This window comes from Mus caroli, unplaced genomic scaffold, assembly GCF_978045245.1.
Source record: "Mus caroli unplaced genomic scaffold, Mus_caroli_1 scaffold_2, whole genome shotgun sequence".
NCBI classification, from domain to species: Eukaryota; Metazoa; Chordata; class Mammalia; order Rodentia; family Muridae; genus Mus; species Mus caroli.
Genome location: NW_028227257.1, coordinates 25,808,977 through 25,827,563, shown reverse-complemented (window position 1 = coordinate 25,827,563; position 18,587 = coordinate 25,808,977). Strand labels below are relative to the sequence as shown.

The 18,587-nt window shown below is 48.3% G+C and overlaps 1 protein-coding gene across 2 annotated transcripts; it reads right to left on the bottom strand.

Moving 5' to 3' along the window:
• Window positions 1-3,923: 3,923 nt before the first annotated feature.
• On the bottom strand, window positions 3,924-18,116 carry Sun5 (Sad1 and UNC84 domain containing 5). 2 transcript variants are annotated; one of them, XM_021155553.2, is made up of 13 exons: window positions 17,956-18,116; window positions 16,445-16,500; window positions 16,214-16,288; window positions 15,268-15,334; window positions 14,535-14,596; window positions 13,921-13,970; window positions 12,853-12,887; window positions 12,187-12,295; window positions 8,363-8,441; window positions 7,520-7,635; window positions 5,925-6,092; window positions 5,392-5,478; window positions 3,924-4,091 (listed from the first exon to the last, which is right to left on the bottom strand). In XM_021155553.2, the coding sequence occupies exons 1-13, from the start codon at window positions 18,027-18,029 to the stop codon at window positions 3,948-3,950; spliced, it is 1,122 nt and encodes a 373-aa protein (XP_021011212.1). In that variant the 5' UTR covers window positions 18,030-18,116; the 3' UTR covers window positions 3,924-3,947. The 2 variants fall into 2 exon arrangements, with proteins under 2 accessions (XP_021011212.1, XP_021011213.1); XM_021155554.2 differs by lacking the exon at window positions 16,214-16,288.
• Window positions 18,117-18,587: the final 471 nt, after the last annotated feature.

Here is an 18,587-nt window from a genome sequence, read left to right as displayed (position 1 = left end):
ACGGTTGCAACAGTGGGCGTGTCTTGTCAGGCCAGTCTTTACCATAGGCTTTTTTATTTGTTAGCCTATGGTATCTAGTGGGGATATGGTTGCCCTGTTGTGGACATCTGAGGGTGGCTTGACTCTCCTTTATTCTACAGGGGAGAGCAGAGGCTTACAGAGGAAAAGGGACCTAGCTAAGGGTTCACACACAGAACCTGGGAGCAGGCTTGACCTCCCAGGCCAGGCAGCTCCCTGAACCCATCTCATCTCTGCTGTTAAACTCACTAAGTGTCCTCCCAGCTCTCCATACAGACTGGCTAACACTGGGCTGGTGTTTTGACTTCTCTGAGTTTCATCTAGAAAATGAGAGAGCCCCTCCTGGTAATTCAGATGATTAAATAAGGAATGGCTGGTACTCCTCTCCAGTCTTCAGCTCAGAACCCCTCCAAAGGAGAGGTGGCTACCTCAGAACCAGGAAAGAAAATCCACAGACCCCTATCCTCCCAAGCAGCCTGTCCACCTAGGCACACACATTCACGGGATAGGGACCCTGGCCCTCCACAGTGGCACCATCACAGTGTCCTTTCTTAGGTGGTACCATTCCTGCCTGCCTCCCTGTCTAGGCCAGCTATCCTAGGACACTTGGGCTAGGGGTTCCTTTGGCCTTACCTAGGGAAAGCCCCAGGGTCAGAAGGCTCATCTCTCTTGGTCATAGTCATTCCCCCTTAGAACCAGAGACCCTGAAACCCTAGACCCACACTGTCCAGGCCTGGGACAGCAGATTAGACAGGTTGCTGGGAGCAGAAGCTGTTTCATGTGACCACAGTCGCTGGAAGAGCTTGGGGTTTTGAGTTTTCTGCAAGCCCTGGGACCTAATGTTGAGAAAGAAAATGGTGGGGACCATCCACTGTTGGTCTTAGAATGATGGACAGGTAACCGGTAGTCTCAGGGTCTCTGTCCAAAGCTGACATGGAGGGGACAGAGACTGGAGAAGTGGTGGGGAGGGGACTTCCTGCTATCATCGGTGTGTGCAGGCTCAGATGCAGACTTCATTTGGAAGAGCAAAGACATGGCATCTCTTGACTGTGCTCAAGGCAGCTCACTCACCAAATTTGGACAGGGTCTCATACAGCCCAGGCTGACCTTGAGCTGACTGTGTAGCTGAGGATGACCTTAAACTTCTCAATCCTCCTGCCTCCACCTCCCAAGTCCTACTAAGCTGCCCATTCACCACCTCAGCCACCAGAGTTCTTTCACACCACACCCAGGGCCTCCGTTCTCAGCACCAGGAAGGGGAGAAAGCTATCATCTCCTGGTCCAGACAGGGAAACTGAAAGTTAGAGGGTGACCTTCAAGGTGACTCAGTGAGGGAGTACGGGGGGGGGGGGGGGGGAGGGTGGAGCCAGGGACCTCCTGTCTGTCTGGGAGTCTGTGTGTCTCAGTCTGCTCCATTCACACTGGCTTGGCCCCAGAGATTAAGGGGATTAGTTTAATCCCTGAGACTTGATCTGGGTTTATCAGAGGCGCCACTCTGGGGGCCTTGGGGGTGACTTGGCGTCCTATACCTCCGGGTCTGTCTCAGTGTCTTGGGACACCTGACTGCTGCCCTGGCTCATGGCCCACACATGTCTGAATCAGGCTTGTGGGTTGAGAGGTGAGGATCTAATGATGGCAGGGGGAGGCTTAGGGGTCACTTGTTTCTCCGATAGAGGCTTCCCCCAAAAGGCCTACCCCGTGTGCCTTGCTGGGCCCACCAGCTGCACCGTGGCCTGTACCTTCCACTCCTGGACCATTGGCTTTGGCAGATGATAGGGAATGTGCTGGAGGGAAGGGTCAGCAAGCTTGGCCACCTGGGCAGGGCTGAGTGCAGTGTCTGCTGGCTGTGGCCTGTGTCCTCCTATCTGGGGAGGAGTCAATGTGCTGCCCCCCAGGGTGGAACAGGCAAAGCTATTGTCTTCTCTTTGCACAGCTCCATAATGCCAGCTCCCCCACTCCCTGGAATCTTCTGTAACTGTGAGGAGTTGTGGAGGTGTCCTCAAGCAACTCAGGCCCTGGCAGGTCCCAGGTGACTGTCACCTACAGCACAGCTTGCTGACTGACCTTGGAAAGTGCCTCATCGGTGGGTTATGAACACATACATGGTGGATGATGCTTGTTTGTGGGTCATGTGAGTGTCCACTTAGAGCGTCTCAGGGATTGAACTTGAACCCCAGGAGGGTGGAAACCAAGGTGGGGACAAGTGAATGGGGTGACCATCAGTAGGAATTACTCTTTGGAAAGTGTCACCGAGGGTAAAGACCTGCTGACAACAGTCCTGAACATCTAAGACAGCCAGGACTCAACCTGCCAAGAAAAATGCAGAATTTAGATGAAACAAGACATGTTAAAAGATGTTGAAAATCCAATGAGCTGTGTGGCCAGCTGTTCCTGGTCTGTCTGGGAAGGACACAGAGGGACCACCAAGAAGGTGCTGGAGCGCCTCACTATTATTAGGTGACACTAACACAGAGCCAGGTGTTTGTCATACACAGACACTGCACCCAAGCTGAGGATGTAGCTCAGCCCGTAGAGTGCCTGCCCAGCACACACCAAGTTCGGGGTTCCTTCTCCAGCACCACACAAACCAGGAGTGCCTGTAATCTTAGCACTCAAGACACAGAGCCAGCGGCATCAGAAGTCTAAGGTCATTGTTGGCTGTGTAGCAAGTTCAAGGCCAGCCCAGGAGACATGGGAGCTTATTTCAGGGAAATGCAAAAGAGCCAGAAAAATGCTTTGCAAATTTTGGCTGCTGGGCTGACTGCTGGGCAAGGCAGGGGGATGTCAGAGTTGTTTCCAGAAGTCCCTTCCACTGTGGAGACCCCAAGAGCCCTGAGGCTGGTGCTGGAGAAACCAAGTTGTCTGGAGGTTTGGCACATGGCCCAGGAGCAGAATCTCCAGCAGGGCAGGGCTGCCCAAGGTGCCTTCCCTTGATACAAGCCCACTTCCAAGTTCTCTACCATGCTAATGTCCAGCTCGGCCCATGCCAGCCTTTACCTCCCTGCCCTTGTCTGTCTGCAGGCTCCAGTTGCCACTACTCCTATTTTCCTGGGACCCTGTTCTGAGTCTTTCCCTCTGAGCTTGTCTTTACTGCCTGCCTGCAGCTAGAAGTTGATGGTCACCTCAGCGACCACCCAGCATCCACTTGTGTTATGACGTGGGCTGGGGTTGTATGGCCAGAGTCACAATAGACAGTAACGGTGGGGTATTGTTCCTAGTGCTTCTGTATGCTCTTAAGTAAATGCTAGCACAGGAGCAGACTAAACAGCTATGGTGAGGACACACAGGTGAAAGAGGGAGTTTGAGGACCAGGTAGGTATATCTGGACTTGGAAAAAATGAAGTCCAGAGTGGGTATGTCTCTTACCCAGCAGCACATGGCAGACAGTTTGTAAGATCTTGAAACATCACAGGATGGGCAGGGTTGGGACCTCTCATTTGCCACTTTATATGCTGAAATAGCTGTCATCCTGTCCCTATTGTACAGATCTGGAGACTGAGGCCCTAGGAGGGTGGGGTCTTGCTGAAGGTAAGGTAGGGACAGAGGTCTGTTTGAATCCAGAGAGATGTCATCTGGCAGGAGCTAGATTGCTTGGGGGTTTGTTCCTGGGACTACCATTTGCTGACTGAATTCCCATAAGTCACCTGATTACTCTGAGCGGTCACTGTCCTCCTATGTAGAAAGGGGACAGTTAGGGCTGCTGTTAGAAGGATGCCCGTGTGCCTGGCTGGCAATCAATGACCCGTGGTGGTGATCCCAAGCCAGACTTCCCTACTTCATCATGGCTCAAAGACACCCAGACTTGACTGGAACCAAAGAGTGCACTCTACACTCTAGGACAAGGGTTCTAGGTGTGAGTCTTTGGGAGGGTCATGGAGTCATGTACGTGCACACTCAGACTTGGCTCGGACTGAATAATACACTTTACTCTAGGATAGGGGCTCTAGGTGTGAGTCTTTGGGAGGAGTTACAGAGCCGTGCACACGCACACGGTACATGCAGGTGAAGCGAGGGTTCCCCCAGTTGCTGGAGATCTTCACCTTGACTGCAGCAAAGCTCCTGGGTGGCAGGTTCTGGAACAGAGCCAGAGTGTAGCAGTTCCCCCACAGGCCTCTGCTCTGCTCATCAGAGGGGCCTTGGGGGGGGGGGAGGGAACTTTCCCATTTCACAGGTGTGAGAATGGAGTCCTAGAGAGGGGAACAGACCACCCCAAGGCCACACAGCCACTCAGTATTTGGGGTGGGGATGGAAGGTGCTGAGGCCAGAAAGCACAGACACAGTGTTGTAGGGAAGATGCCTCAGCCTTGGGACGGTGGCAGTTTCTTGCCTGTGGGCCCCTCAGCAAGCCACTGTGCCCCTCTGGGCCTCAGTTTCCCCTCTGTAAGATGGGATGCTAATAGATGTTCACCAGGATTACTGCGGACATGAAAGAAGCTCTTGGGGCTGGATGGATCCTCAGCCCCTGGCAATCATGGCTTCTCTGGAAACTTAGTCCCTTCCATTTCCTGTGCCCAGAGTGGGTGGAGATGGTGATTCTCAAGCTCCCTGCCCAGTGCAAAAAGGCATGGCCGGGCTGGTGGCTCAGGCCCATAATCCCAGCTACTGGTGGGGCCAGCCTGAGCTACACCGTAAAATTATGTCTCAAAATGAAAAAAGGAGGGCTAAGGATATCGCTCAGTGGCAGAGCACTTGCCAAACAATGTGAGATCCTAGGTTCACTCCTCAATTCTTCTATAAAACCCAAACCAAAATCCAGTGCATATTTTAACCCCCTAGGAAATTACAGAAGGCCTGGAGCTCAGATCTGTGGCAAGGTTGAGATCAGGCCAGCATTAGCTAGACCCCAAACTTGGACAAGTCCCGTTGACAGCTCATCCAGTTCTGCTTCTGTCTGTCCCCAGTTCCCTCCTCTCTAGGCTTCAGTTTCCCTTCTTGTAGCCAGATCAGGTGTGACTCAGGGCTTCTAGGATAAAGGCTTTTAAGTTTGGAGCCAGGAGCCCCACCAGATGGGTACTTAAGTGTTCACACTTGCTATCCAAGACGAAGAAGAAGAAGAAGAAGAAGGAGGAGGAGGAGGAGGAGGAGGAGGAGGAGGAGGAGGAGGAGGAGGGGGAGGGGGAGGGGGAGGGGGAGGGGGAGGGGGAGGGGGAGGGGGAAGAAAGAGGACTCCTTGAGAGACAGGATGTCAGGGAAGACTAGCTTGGCTCAGAGGGCTTTCCCTGGGTGCTACTCTGGGCACTGGGTGCTGCTCCATGTCTCTTTAGTTTTCAAGTAGGCCTATGATGACTGTGTGCCTCTTGGGGTCGTAGGGGACTGGGGGAGTTGCACATGGGGTACACTCAGCAGATGCTCCCCCATGGCTTCCCCAGGTACCTGGAGCTGAAACGTCTGGATGATGTTTTCTGGCTGAAACTGGAATGCCCCTAGGAACACTTCCTCCCTGGGTAGGCTCTCCAAGCCCTGTGGAATCAGACAACAGGAGCCGTGAAATGCAGCAGGCTAAGACATCCAAACTCCTGGAATGGGGGAGGGGCTCCTCAGCCAGCCTAGTGTCTGGGACAGGAAGGAACATGGCCCTGGGAGTCAGAAGCTGGGGTCTACATCTAACATCGCCAGTAAGGATCAGGCTGATTCTCAGTCCTTCTCTGGACCCCATGCTATTGATAACTTTTTGGGACAATGAAGCATAATGAAGCTCAGTGGTCTCTCCTTTCTCAGAAAAGCCTTAGTTGAACTAGATAGCTGTCTACGTTGTCCCCGGAAGGCTGGAACGCGCCACAATCTCGCCGTTCCCAACCTAACTGAACCGCATCACCCCAGCTATATGGATAGGTACTCTCAAGGTTTGGACCAGCACCTTCCAGGGTGATCCTTTCATCCCAGCCTCCCTGCCATTGTGTGCTCACATAGATGACAAAGTCCTTTGGTGCGGTGTCCAGGCTTCCTGACAACGAGATTGTCTTAGGAATGTGCTGCAGTGTAATGTTGGACAGGTAGACTTTCTGGGCCAAACGGATGGTCACCTGGCCACGGTCACTGGCAAAGGCCCAGCAGTTCCCAGGTGTCACGTTTGGCTAGAAGAGGCAGGTTTGAGGAGGTTGTGCTCTGTGGATGGGGCCCCTCTTTCCCTGCCTCCTACGTTTCCTTGACCACCCAGAGGTGCCCACTCTCACAGAGCTTAGCTCCAGCAGCTCAGGCAGGGCAAGTCCCGAGTGGGGCCTCCAGCATTGTCCTTCTCAGTACCTCCTCACCCAACATTCCTTCCCTCAGCCATTCATCCCTCACTCCCAACATTCTTTACCTGCTTTCACTGTCACCCTGAGTCCTAGACTTGGATGTGCCTTCCATTTACAGAGGAGGAAACTGAGGCACAGAGCAGGGGAGTGGCTGGCCTTGGATTGCGCCGAGCTCTAAGTGTAACTTGGTAACTTGGCCCTGCAACTGGCTTGCTGCTAACAACCATGACCTGACCCATAAAATGAGAAATAGAAGCCCAGGATGGAAAGAGGATGGCTCCACAGCACACAGGGAAGCTATCTGTCCAGTAGATGTTGGGCTCCTTGAAGACACAGTATGCCTTGTCCTGATCTGGAGCTGCGATGCTAGGCTAGCAGTTGGGTGGAGGGCAGGGGGCAGTGCCTTCTGCAGGGTCTGGGACAAAGCTATTAGCTGGGGGAAAGCATGCTAACCTGGGGGAAGTCAGGTAGGGCTGTTGGCATGAGAAGCTGGAGCCAGCTGGCCACACTTGCAGACACAGAAGCCTGGCAAAGGCTTTCTTTCCCTTAGACCTGACTGCAGCCAGTCGTTTGCAGTCAGATTTGACTCCTCTATTGCCTGGCCAGTGATATTTATATTCTGTGATTCCTTTTTCCAGTCCCAGGACCTCAGTGCCAACCCATTGCCCAGTAGACCTTGCTTGTCCTTGTTCACCCCAATAGGTGGCTTTCCCACTCCCAGGAGGCCACTGTCCTAGACGGACCCAGGAGTTCCTTGAGGATAGGACCCATTGACAGATGGTCTGTGGCTGTAGGGATCTTAATGGTTTGTAGCTGCTTTGGGGGCATGGACAGTCTTGTTAACCTCTCTGGGCTTCAGTTTCCCCATCTGTAAGGGAGGATTGCAGAGGGGTGAATGTTTGAATGCTGGCTCTGCCAAGTATTGCATGCTCAAGTGATCTGGCTTCTTGGCATGGTGTCCTCCTTTGTAAAGGAAGTATATCAAACCCCACCCCAAGGTTGTCTGAGGGTTTCCAGACCCTAAAGGGCCGCAGTTGGGGTTACTATGGCCTTCTCCTGCCAGAGCCCTCCCCATGGCTCTTGTTCTCCAATCTTATCCATTCTCTCTGTCAGTTTTCATCCTGTTCACTGCTTTCCACCTTGACCTTGGCCCATCCCTCTCTCTTGCTGCTAGCTTCTATCCCACCCCACCTCCACTGCCAGCTCCTGTTCCTAGCCCTCTCCTGGCCACCTCCTACTGTCCCTTGCCCTTGCCCTGCCCCTGCCTCAAGGATCACATCCGGGGGCTGCGCGTAGTTCCACAGTCGGATCCAGTTCCAGTAGGAGCGAGCCTTGTCGTGGTTATACGTGGCTGACGTGTGTTCAAAGTCGATGCTGGCCCCTGTATGGAGGGGGATGTCTCAGCCTCTGATGGAGGGAGACAAGTTCTGAGGGCACCCTCCTGCTTGGGCTGACTCTCTGCTGTCTTTGGAGCTCAGTTGCCACTCTGGGCAATGGAATGGACATTGTAGTAAGTAGTGTCAGAGCAGCTCATCCAGGCTGTGTGTCAGGAAACTAACACATTGTTTTTTCCCCAAATACCAGAGTGATATGCTGGAAACAGCTGCATGTATGTGCAGGGTACACAGGTGGGGGCTGGCTTGAAAAATGGTGTTTCTGCAGAGGCACCCTTCCCTCTGATCTCACATCTCATTGAGGTCTGAGGTGCCTGGGTCAGCTGTTTTTGCCTGGTTGGGCTCCATTCCCACTCTCAAGCATCCCAAGATGCTTTTAGCCCCACCCCATGGGCAACTTACACATCGTCCTCCTGGCCTGAACGTCCTTCCTTCCTCATTAGGTCTCAACCCAAATGCCTCCCAGGGAATGGGGTCTCCTCCTCCCTAGCCACCTCCTCTGTTCCTCCTGAAGCTGATTTCTGACTGCCGTGGATTCCTGTTGCCCCTCCACCCACCCAGACCCCATCAGAGAAGAGGAACTGCATCAGGAAGCCAGATGGGAGCAGTGGTCAGTTCCAAAGCTGCACTTCACAATAGCAGCAGTGTGTGGGTCTTAGGAAGAGTTTCTGAGATAGGTCTGTGGTGGGCCAATGGGGGAGACAGGTCACATACCTATGGACTTCAGGGCAAAGTCTGGCTTTTCAATGTAATCACCTTGAATCATCTTCATTATTTTCTGGGCCATTTTTTGCTGAGAAGGCAGAAAACACAGGCCATGCATCATTGATAAATGACAGGTGGTTTCTGAACACCTCTGCCACCTTCAGAAGTTGTAGATGGCCCCAAATAGGATGACACAGTCGCAGTACTGTGAGATAGCCCTGAGACACAAAGTTACCTCTGTCCTTTGGGACTGTTGTGAGCTTTCAAGTTTATGTTACAAGATGTCCTGTAGAGGTCCCGGAGGCTTAGCAAGGTTACAGGCAGGATGACTGGAAGAAGGTAGACCTTTACTGCTGTGGGTCTTGGGCAATGTGGTGCCTTTGAGTTTACATTTCCTAAGTCTGTAAGATGGGGCAAAAATCCTGTCTGCAGCCATGACTGTGGAATTCTTTTAAGGGATTAGAGAACGGTATGAGGCCCTACTATGTGCAGAACTGTTCTCAGTCCATCATGTTCTCTCTCATCCTCTATGGCTTCCCAGAGTGACTGGGCAATTGTCACTCCATTTTCAAAGTAAGAATAGTCCTGGCACATAAGAATAAAGCTTCAGAGCCCACCCAGCTGTGAGAGGCAGAGCCAGCAGCTTGTGGGTTCTGGGCCCCTGAACACTCTCCTGGCTGGGTATAGGAAGACTGCAAAGAAAGCACTGTGCACAGCCAGCGCTTGGTCAGCCAAGGCTAGCAGTTCCTTTTAGACAGCTGCAGTGGAGGCCAGTTTTGGTTCCATAACAGCTACAATAGGGTCTGCTGTTCAAAGCTCTAATTTTAAAATCTGACTCTGATATCTTTTCACAGACGTAAGTGTGTGTGTGAGTGTGTGTGTGTGTGTGTGTGTGTGTGTGTGTGTGTGTGTGTATAAAAGAACCTCCACACATCAAATTGGACTAGGGCAGAAAAGGTGCTTTGTGACTGAGTCCTAAGTGCTTACAACGTTGCTTGTATCTCTGGAGTCTCTCTCATAAAGTTAACATGTGAGGAAGTCAGGTTAGGTGACAGGCCATCTGGGGGTACTCTGAGTGATGGTGATGATAGTTTGAACACGAAGTGTCCCCCACAGGCTCATGTGATGAAAACATGGTCCCTAAGCAGGTGACATTATTTTTTGGAAGTTCTAGAAACTGTAGGAGTTGGGTCTAGCGGGAATAAGTAAGTCCCTGGGGTGGGTCCTTGGGCACTATATTTCACTCTGGCTTCTCCTGCTGCTGCTTTGCTTTGCTTTCTGTCAGCCATGGCTCTCCATGGACTCCAGCTGGCATGGTGCTTTGTCTAAGCACCCTGGGCCAAGCAAGCAGAGTCCCCTGAAACCCTGAGTCCAAAATAATAATCCTCCCTTTTAAGTTGTCACAATATGTATTCAGTCTACAATGACAATAAAATAAACACAGAAAATTGGTACCAGAAGAATGAGGTTGTTGTTGTGGCTAAACCTGACCATATGGTTCTTAAGCCTTTGGAACTGGTTTGTGGGAGGGATTTGGAAGAGTTTGGCAATATGGGCTAGAGGAACCCTAGAATGCTTTAAGGTTTATAGCAGAGGTGGAACTTAGTAATATTGAAGACAAGAAACTGACCAGAGTCTTGAGCTTTCAAATAGGACAAAGACTCTTATCAGGATTTGGACCAAGGGCATTCATTTTGCATTCTGGTAAAGATTGTGTCTATTTCCCCCTCCCCTGCCCCCATTTTATGGAAGGCTGAGTTTAACTGTGATGGGATAGTTTATCTATTTGGAGAAAGATCCAAGAAAATGCAATATTTAAGCAATTGCATAACCATTGCTGGCTGCTTTTTAGCTAGGCTTGCAGGAAGATTTGGGAACAGAGAGCAGAGTAGAAATATTTGACTTGGCCAGAAAAAGAGCATACTTAAAGTTGTGGGAAAGGGTAGCCCTAGATCTTAGATTATCATCATTTAAAAAAATCCAGTACCTTCCATCAAGACAATAGGAATGATGTCTTAATACCTCACCACAACAGGTACAAGGGTGTGAAAGAGTGAATTTATTTTAAAGATTTATCCTTTAGAGGAAAGTGTCTCTGGAATACCCTAATCACAAAGGATTGTGTAAAAAAGTGTTTACCAGGATTGGTTTTTATGTCCAGCCACTTAAGCATTCAGAGGTCACAATAGCCATGGTCCAAGGAGGCCTGGCTTCTTCCTGAGCTAGCAGCAGACCCTGACACCATCCATCCATGTTGATTTGTAAATACACAGAATGCAAGAGTTATAGAATCGCAGAGGTTTTTACCCTGATTTTAAAGGAGGGTTTTGGAGTCTAGGTAAAGTATGATGGGGTCAGAATCTCCAGGCTGATGTATGAAGCTGTAAGATTGAAGAGCAGCAGCAGGGAGTCTAGGAAGACAGAGATGCCCTGGTAAGGAAGGTACCACCCAGGTCAGGGATTTTATATTCACATGGGACTAGAAGATAAAGTGAAGTCTTAAGAGCCCTCAAATGCATGGTTAGGATTTTCCACTAAGATATTTGGCAAGTTTTTGAAGATGAATCGATACGAATCCAAATAAGATAAAAGCCTTTAAATAAGTCTTATAAAATATTTCAATCTAGGTCTTTATAAACCAGCTTACTATCAAGAAAGAAGTGGCTCTTTTACCTCATCTCTCCTGCAAAGCAAAGGGGATTTCCTGACTGATAATTGCAATTATGTGAGGTAAATAGAGTTCCTTTATATCATGTTGAGAAAACACTTACAATTACTAGACATTAAGCAGCAAGATAACAAATGAGAAAAAGAAAAACAGAAACAGAATACCATAGATGATCCATATATTGAAGTTAGCTGACAAAGATTTTAAAAATAACTATGATTAATATCTTAAATAAAGGAAAAGGTAGAAAACAGACAAATGATGAGTCGATGGTAAAATTAAATCTATGAAATGAAAATCTATTGAATATGAATTATAAATATATAATACACATTATATATTTAAAATGATATATATTATATATTCAAAATTCTATATACTATATATTTTGAATTCATATTCAATATATAAGATGAATGGTTGATTTTATTTACAGAATACTATTACAAATGTGTCTCAAGAAAGTTAAGAAGAAACTGTCAAAATTCAGGTCATAGAGAAAAAGAATGAAAACAACCACAGATGAATCCTGTGGGAAGCATTTGAAAGCTACTCTAATAGTCTAGCATAGATACAATCATAATATAAGAGAGAAAAGAATTTATGGATCAGAAAAAATATTTTAAGAGATAAAAGCTAAGATTTTTAAGAAGTTATTGAAAAATACCAATGAATATATTCGATAAAAGTACCCCCCCAGGCAGATTATACTGAACACACAAAAATTTTATAGATGTTTCTAGAGTAAAAATAAGGCCAAAAAAACAAACACCAGATTAGACCCAAATGGTGAAGGTTAAGAATGGTGCAATTTTCAATAGCAACAATAAAAGAATATAATGATGGTCTTCCTTTAGAATTTTCAGGAGAAATTTTCCTTTCTAAAGTTCTATATCTAGCAAAACTATCAATTAGGTAAAAGGATAGAATAAGGATATTTAAAAACACACACAAGCGCTCTCTCTCTCTCTCTCACACACACACACACACACACACACACATGTAACTCTCTTCTTTTACTCTTTTGCATGAAGTTATTCATGGGGGGAAGGTACACTCCATCAAAATGAGGGATGAAACCAAGGAAGCAGATAACTTGGGTTTTAAAAAAACAGTTTATCAACAAAGACATTGGGTGGTAAAGGGCCTAATGGCAGAAACTCACCTCATCAGATATGGCTTCCATCTTCTGGAGTTTGGCAATGAGCTGGTTCATGCTACCTCGTAGGTCCTGGATTTCCCCAGTGTGATGTCGTACCTTCTCCTGGTACATCCTTATTAAGGAGGTAAAACAAGACCTGACTGTTTTATGATGTTGGTACCTTTTTGAACAACCTTTAAAACCTTCCCTCTCCTGGGTCTACCACTCACAAACCTCAGCTTCTTATTCCTAAAACATTACTCATTTTCTTCTTTTTGCTTGGAATATTTGTAAGTCCAGCTCAATCCTTCCAAAATATTCATGAGTAATTTTGGTCTAAGTAAGAACGCTGTCACCAGGTAACAGATTGTTAGTTAATATTTCTTTGCAGAAACCGTTTACTGAGCACCGATTGTGAGCCAGGAACTATTTAAGATGTTTCACATTTTAAAACATTTCTGTTTACCCAGAACAACATGAAAGCTATGCTTCATCTCAAAAATGAGGAGTCAAAGGTCCAGAAAAAGTGGTGACTTGCTTAATTTCAGTCACCTACAATTCACAGGAGTTAGGATTTAAGTCCAGACTGTTCTGGATGTTGTGCTCATATTGTTGGCTAAGGATACATCCCAGATTCCAACTATAGCTGAGCTTTTTAGAGGAAAATGGTTCCAAGTACTTTTCTCTTACCTCAGGCTCTGCAATGGACCATTTATGCTGTCATCCTAATGAAGTATTGAAGAAAGGAGAGATCTTTGTCAAGTGGTCTAACCTGAGCCTGGCGAGAGCTTCATCTCTGTGGTTTATCATAGCGGTAAATTCATCCATTCATCCACCTTCATTTTTACTCTCTCATCCATCCACTCATCAGCTACCCAAATTTGAAGCTTTACCCCTCATTATTCTTCCATCCATCCATCCATCCCCCTATCCATTCTTCCTCTATCACACTCCCATCTGGTAACCAGCCACCCTTCACTGATAATGGCAGTTCCCTGTACCATTTCCCTGAAATGACTGTTGCTTGTATGAATCAGCTCCATCTGCTCTCTTTAGGAGTTACCAGTACAGTTGGGAAGATGCTCATGGTAACAGATAACAGAGGAGAGAGGCAAATGTGACCTCCTTTGCTTCGGAGTGCCTGGAGGTTGTGATCTCTCTTGGAGAGAGAGAGAGGGAGAGGGAGAGGGAGAGGGAGAGGGAGAGGGAGAGGGAGAGGGAGAGGGAGAGGGAGAGGGAGAGGGAGAGGGAGAGGGAGAGGGAGAGGGAGAGGGAGAGGGAGAGGGAGAGGGAGAGGGAGAGGGAGAGGGAGAGGGAGAGGGAGAGAGAAGAGACAAGTCCCTCAGACCCTCATTCTCTGTAGGTCTCCGTGATTCTCTCCATCAGGAGCTCTGACTCTTTTCTTCCTTTTTTTCACCAGAAAACAAAGCCCTCTGACTCACTAAAGCAGAGAGAGTAGAGAGAGAAGTGTGGTTCCTTATAGCCTTATTTTAGGTGGGGCTCTAGAGAAATGAGATGGGCCACTGCTGGGCTGAGTGACAGATAGGGAAGCCATTTGATGGTGGTCAGATGACTATGTGCAGTCCTTGAGAGAGGGGTTCCTGGTGGTTAGAGTGGCAAAGGTAGCTATTTGGATCTGGGATGAGTCAAGAATGAAGCATCATCCAGATTTGGTGAGAGTAAGAGAAGCTGCAGTGGGGATATTGATTGGTTTAGGTAGATCAGTCAGCCATGGGTCCTGAAGGGGCTCACACTCACCTGCCAGACTTCCACTTTTGATGGTAAGTGCATGGAAAATACCCAGAAGCCTGTGGGTCACAAGAGTAAGAATGACTCACTTAAGTCAAAGGTTAAAGCTTGGGGTCAGGAATTGAGGCATCTAGGTTAGGCTTGTGTAATTTTGGGAGAAGTTACTTAATCTCTGCATAGCTCAGTGTCCTTGACTCCAAGATAGGAATAGTGTAATATCTGCATCGTGCTCAAATGATGTCCTTTGTGAGATGTGTGTCACACAAGCTAAATAACACACACCCCCTTCCACCTTGTATTTCAGCCTTGTTGCCTAGTGGGCAAAGAGAAGTCAGGGTGGGTCTTATCTGCACTTGTATGAGCTCTAGGCTGGCTTGAATCTATTATTTAAAGCCCTTAAAACATATTTGTTGTTCTTAAATTTAAAAAGTTTTCAAAGCATTTCTTGGCCTCTGCAACTAAATGTTCATTTCTCTTAAGCTGCAGGGCAGCCCTCTCAAGACAGGTGGGGTAACTGGCAGCATGAGAGACAGAGACATGACTGTGCTAGAGCCCTGGACCCCCTCTTCTACGGTGGGCCCAAGCCTGACACCTTCACCTAAGCAGGGACCTTGGAGACTCACCAAAAACACAGAGAACCAGAAGGCCCATCTTTTCCATGACTTTCTGGCAGAACAACTTGCATCTGAGAAGCAGAATGGCCATGGTCAGGGCCAGTGGAAACATCTGGCAGGTTCCCTGACCTTGCTCCATTGTTCTGTCTATTTGTGCTTTGTCTCTTTCAGTTCCCATCCTTTATTGAACTTGTCCTTCAGGGATCAGCTCTAATGCCCCCTCCTTCTAGGGCCTCCAGACTCACTCACCTCAACCTGCAATCTTAGCCTGGCTGGAAGCCCATGGTGGTTGTGGAGGGAGGCAAGGCTCCCAGAGGAGCCATGAAAGAGATATTTAAAATGTAAAGTTTAACTAGATAAATTAGATGAACATCTCAGAAGAGAGATTATGTAGACAAAGCAAGCTCAGGGAGACAAGTGGATATGGGGTGAAGTCATTCTGGACAGGAAGAACATTGGTGAAGGAACCACATGGGAACCTCGGTAGGGGTGTTTGGGGACCGAGACTTGCAGGCCCTGTGGGTCCACAGAAGGAAGGCATCTAGGAAGATATATAGGAAGAGAATGGCAGGCCAAGCAAGGTTCATGCTGGGGAGTTGAGCAATAGAGAGCTACAGGGAGTCTGGGATGGGGAATGTGGCAAAAGCCAGGTTGAGGATGGCTCATCTGGTCTGACTAGTAGGGAGAGAGCAACTAATGAAGGCACTGTCACTGTCCCTACCCTTCCCTCTCCCCTGTTTACCTGCAGGTGTTAAGGAAAACATGCTGGGTCTGAGTCCTCAGGAAGCAGGCTAGGTAGGTGAGCCAGGCTGAAGGGGAGACAGGAGGGCAGCAAGGAGGTGTACTCTCATTCGGGTCCCATGGTGAGCACTCATTGTCTGTCCTGGGCCTGGGGGATACCTTGACTATCTGGGTTTGTTGGTTGAACCCAGGATAGCCCCTGGCTCAGATCATGTAAACCACCAGAAGTTTATGGCCTATGAGTTCATGCCTCTTTTGAAGATGATAAAGCCTGGTATACTAGGTAGAACAAAAGATGGTGTGTGTTAATGTCATCCCTGGACACTGGGAGCCTGGAGAGGGCTGTGTCCTTGTAGGGCTCATCTCTGGAGTGTGGAGCATGGTTAAGGTAAGTTAGAAAGTGGGGGTTCAGGGTAGATGATAGGTGTGTGCATGGGAGAGAGGAGAATGGAGAAGAGGGTAGGTGTGCAGTTTGGAAGATTGGTAGATAGTAAAGTGGAGATCAGGGGACTGATGGGTGAACAGAGGGTTGATTGTCTATAGGAACAGATGAAAATACAGGGGAAGTGATGAGTGTCTCTGGTTGAGTGGATAGACAGAAGATGGATGGATAGATGGATGGATGGGTGGGTGGGTGGGTAATGGACGGATGATGGGTAGATGGGTGGGTGGGTAATGGACAGATGATGGGTGGATGGATGGATGGATGGATGGATGGGTGGGAAATGGATTCAAAGTAGAGAAGGCCCTGGGGACTGTTCCTCTTATAGCAGCAAGCTCTCCTTTTACTTTCTCCTCTAGGGAGGCCCGACTTGGATTTGGTGGGGAAGCCTGTAGCTCCTTGAATACACTGCCATCCAGGGCAGCCTACGTTCTAGAAGAGCCTGGTTTGAAGCTGCTGCCTGTCCCCTGTCCCCTGGTAGTCAAGTTACTCCATATATACATACACATATATCCCAGTAGGATCTGGACTAGGCTGAGGCCTGGGGTGTTCATGCGGAGAGGCAACAGGAGGGGGTCATCTGCAGAGAACACAGATCACAAAGTCTCTGCCAGCCTCAGGACATGGGCCTGCAGAGACCTGGGGTCCCCGGACTTGGTGTATGGGTCTTTGCTGCTCTACCCTGAGCTTCTCACACCAGGTCCCAGTGAAGTCCCAGGACTCTGTCCTTGCTCACTCATGTTCGCTGGGGCTGGCTCTGCCGTTCTGCTGATATAGCTTCTTTGGACGCCCCTGAGGATGACAAGGTTCACAGTCATATTTTACATCATACACGATCCGTGGTGCCACCACATTTCAGACTGAGAACCAGGGACAGACAAGGTTTGGCTGCCCTCAAAAGATTTTTTTATTTTGCTGAAATGAGGCCCATAGGCGGCCATTCCTACTCCCCTCCTCCCCAGACAGTCATGGTTCTTCATGACACTACACCTAAGGTTAACCTGTTGACAAGAAGGAAGAGCACAGCATAGTGGGAGCCTGGGATTGGGGAAACACTGGAGAACTCTCTCGGCCCCACTTGGTTAGGGAGAAAGAAACATTCTTCATTTTGTAAGTTAACAATCACTAAACATTTTTTAATTTGACTCTCTATGTGTGTTTTTACTAAGAAATCAACACATCTAGCTGTTATATTTTGAATGCTAGATGTCTCCAGATGGGTTAAAGAATTGTTTTCCAGAGTGGTGGTGGTTTCTGGAGGTAGGACTATAAGATGTGAGGCCTAGTGGGAAGTCCTTAGGCCATTGGGTGCATATCCTGGAAAGAGGTTGTGAGTTTCCTGTCTTTCCCCCTTTCTCTCTTTGCTTTGGATCATGACGTGATTGCTCTTCTCTCCATACTTTTGCCATGTCATATTGTCACAAAAACCCCAACCAACCAGCCAAACAAACAAACACTAGGTCCTTGATTATGGCCTAGAACTTCCAAACCTTTTCTCTTGGTAAGCTGATTATCACAGGTGCTTTGTCATAGTGATAGAACAGTCTCAAATCATGCCCAGCTGTGCTAACATAGTATTGACCTTCCCCAAATATAAGATTCATGCACTCCTGAGGCCTATGTGGCATGTCAGGGTAATAAGTGCACCTCAAAATAACTAGAATAGAGGAGTTTGTAACTTCCCAACACAAAGATCTGCTCCTTACCCTGACCGCACCATCTCACATGTATGTCTCTCAGTGTGGTACCACGTTACCACACTGCACCCGATAAAACAATCATATAGGCCAACTTAAACACTAGGGGTGAGACAACTATATAAAAGGATGAACTAAAATGCTCAGGTTTTAAAGAAGTTCCTCCTTTTCCCATGGACTGTTTTTTGGAAAACGGTGTCATTTCAAATGGGAATCCCTGATGCCTGCAACTAGATGGCTCTTGAAAAGGAGGATACAGATATCTGTTTCCTTGTTCCCAACACTAGCCTGAGGTACAGTGGGACAGTGAGCAGGAGGGACTGATGCAATACTGCACTCAGCTCACTGTACAGGCTACAGCACACAGTAGACACACAGTAAATACATGCTAAAATGATAACTGCTTTGTGCTCTATCATTGCCCAGGAAACCTAGAGAAAGCTACTTTGAGCCTCTGTCCTCAGCAATTACTTCTGTAAGACAGTTGACAAGGTTGGCTTTTCCCCAAGGAACTCTGTATGGGCTGGGGTAAGGCAGGAGCTGGCCTCACCTCCTAGGTCTGCCACTGTGAGTTGTGTCTTCAGGTAGGGTACACAAGGCCCCGATGTTCCTTGTCCGGGGCATTGATTTCCTTTTATAAAGGACCAAGGATGGAGGTCTATGGGAGTCAATGAGGAGGGAGTGGCTGCCACTGCCGCCACCACCATTGAGTATTCCCTGGAAGGTGACATGGAATTTACTGGGTCAGATGGAATTGTCAGCTCTGTGACCTCATAGAGCACTTGGATGGATCCCAAGTCTCCTGAAACTTTGTCTTAGTTAGAGTTCCATTGCTGTGAAGAAACACCATGACCAGGGAAACTCTGATAAGGACAACATTTAGTAAAGGCTGGCTTATAGGACCAGAAGTTCAGTCCATTGACATCAAGGCAGGAGCATGGCAGCATCCAGGCAGGCATGGTGCTGGAGGAGCTGAGAGTTCTGCACCTTCATCCAAAGGCAGACAGGAGAAGACTGACTGACTCCCATTGTGGCTAGGAGGAGGGTCTTAAAGCCCACCCCCACAGTGACACACTTCCTCCAACAAGGCCACACCTACTTTAACAAGTGCACACCTCCTAATAGTGCCATTCCCTGGGTCAAGAATATTCAAAGCACCCCAACCCTCCCTCAGAGGATGCC

Coding starts and splice junctions, on each gene's coding strand:
- Sun5 (XM_021155553.2), bottom strand. CDS start 18,029: ATGCCCCGGACAAGGAACATCGGGGCCTTGTGTACCCTACCTGAAGAC. Junction 16,501..17,955: donor CACAGTGGCAGACCTAGGAG/GTGAGGCCAGCT, acceptor TGTCATCCTCAG/GGGCGTCCAAAGAAGCTATA. Junction 13,971..14,534: donor TCTGGTTCTCTGTGTTTTTG/GTGAGTCTCCAA, acceptor TGTGACCCACAG/GCTTCTGGGTATTTTCCATG.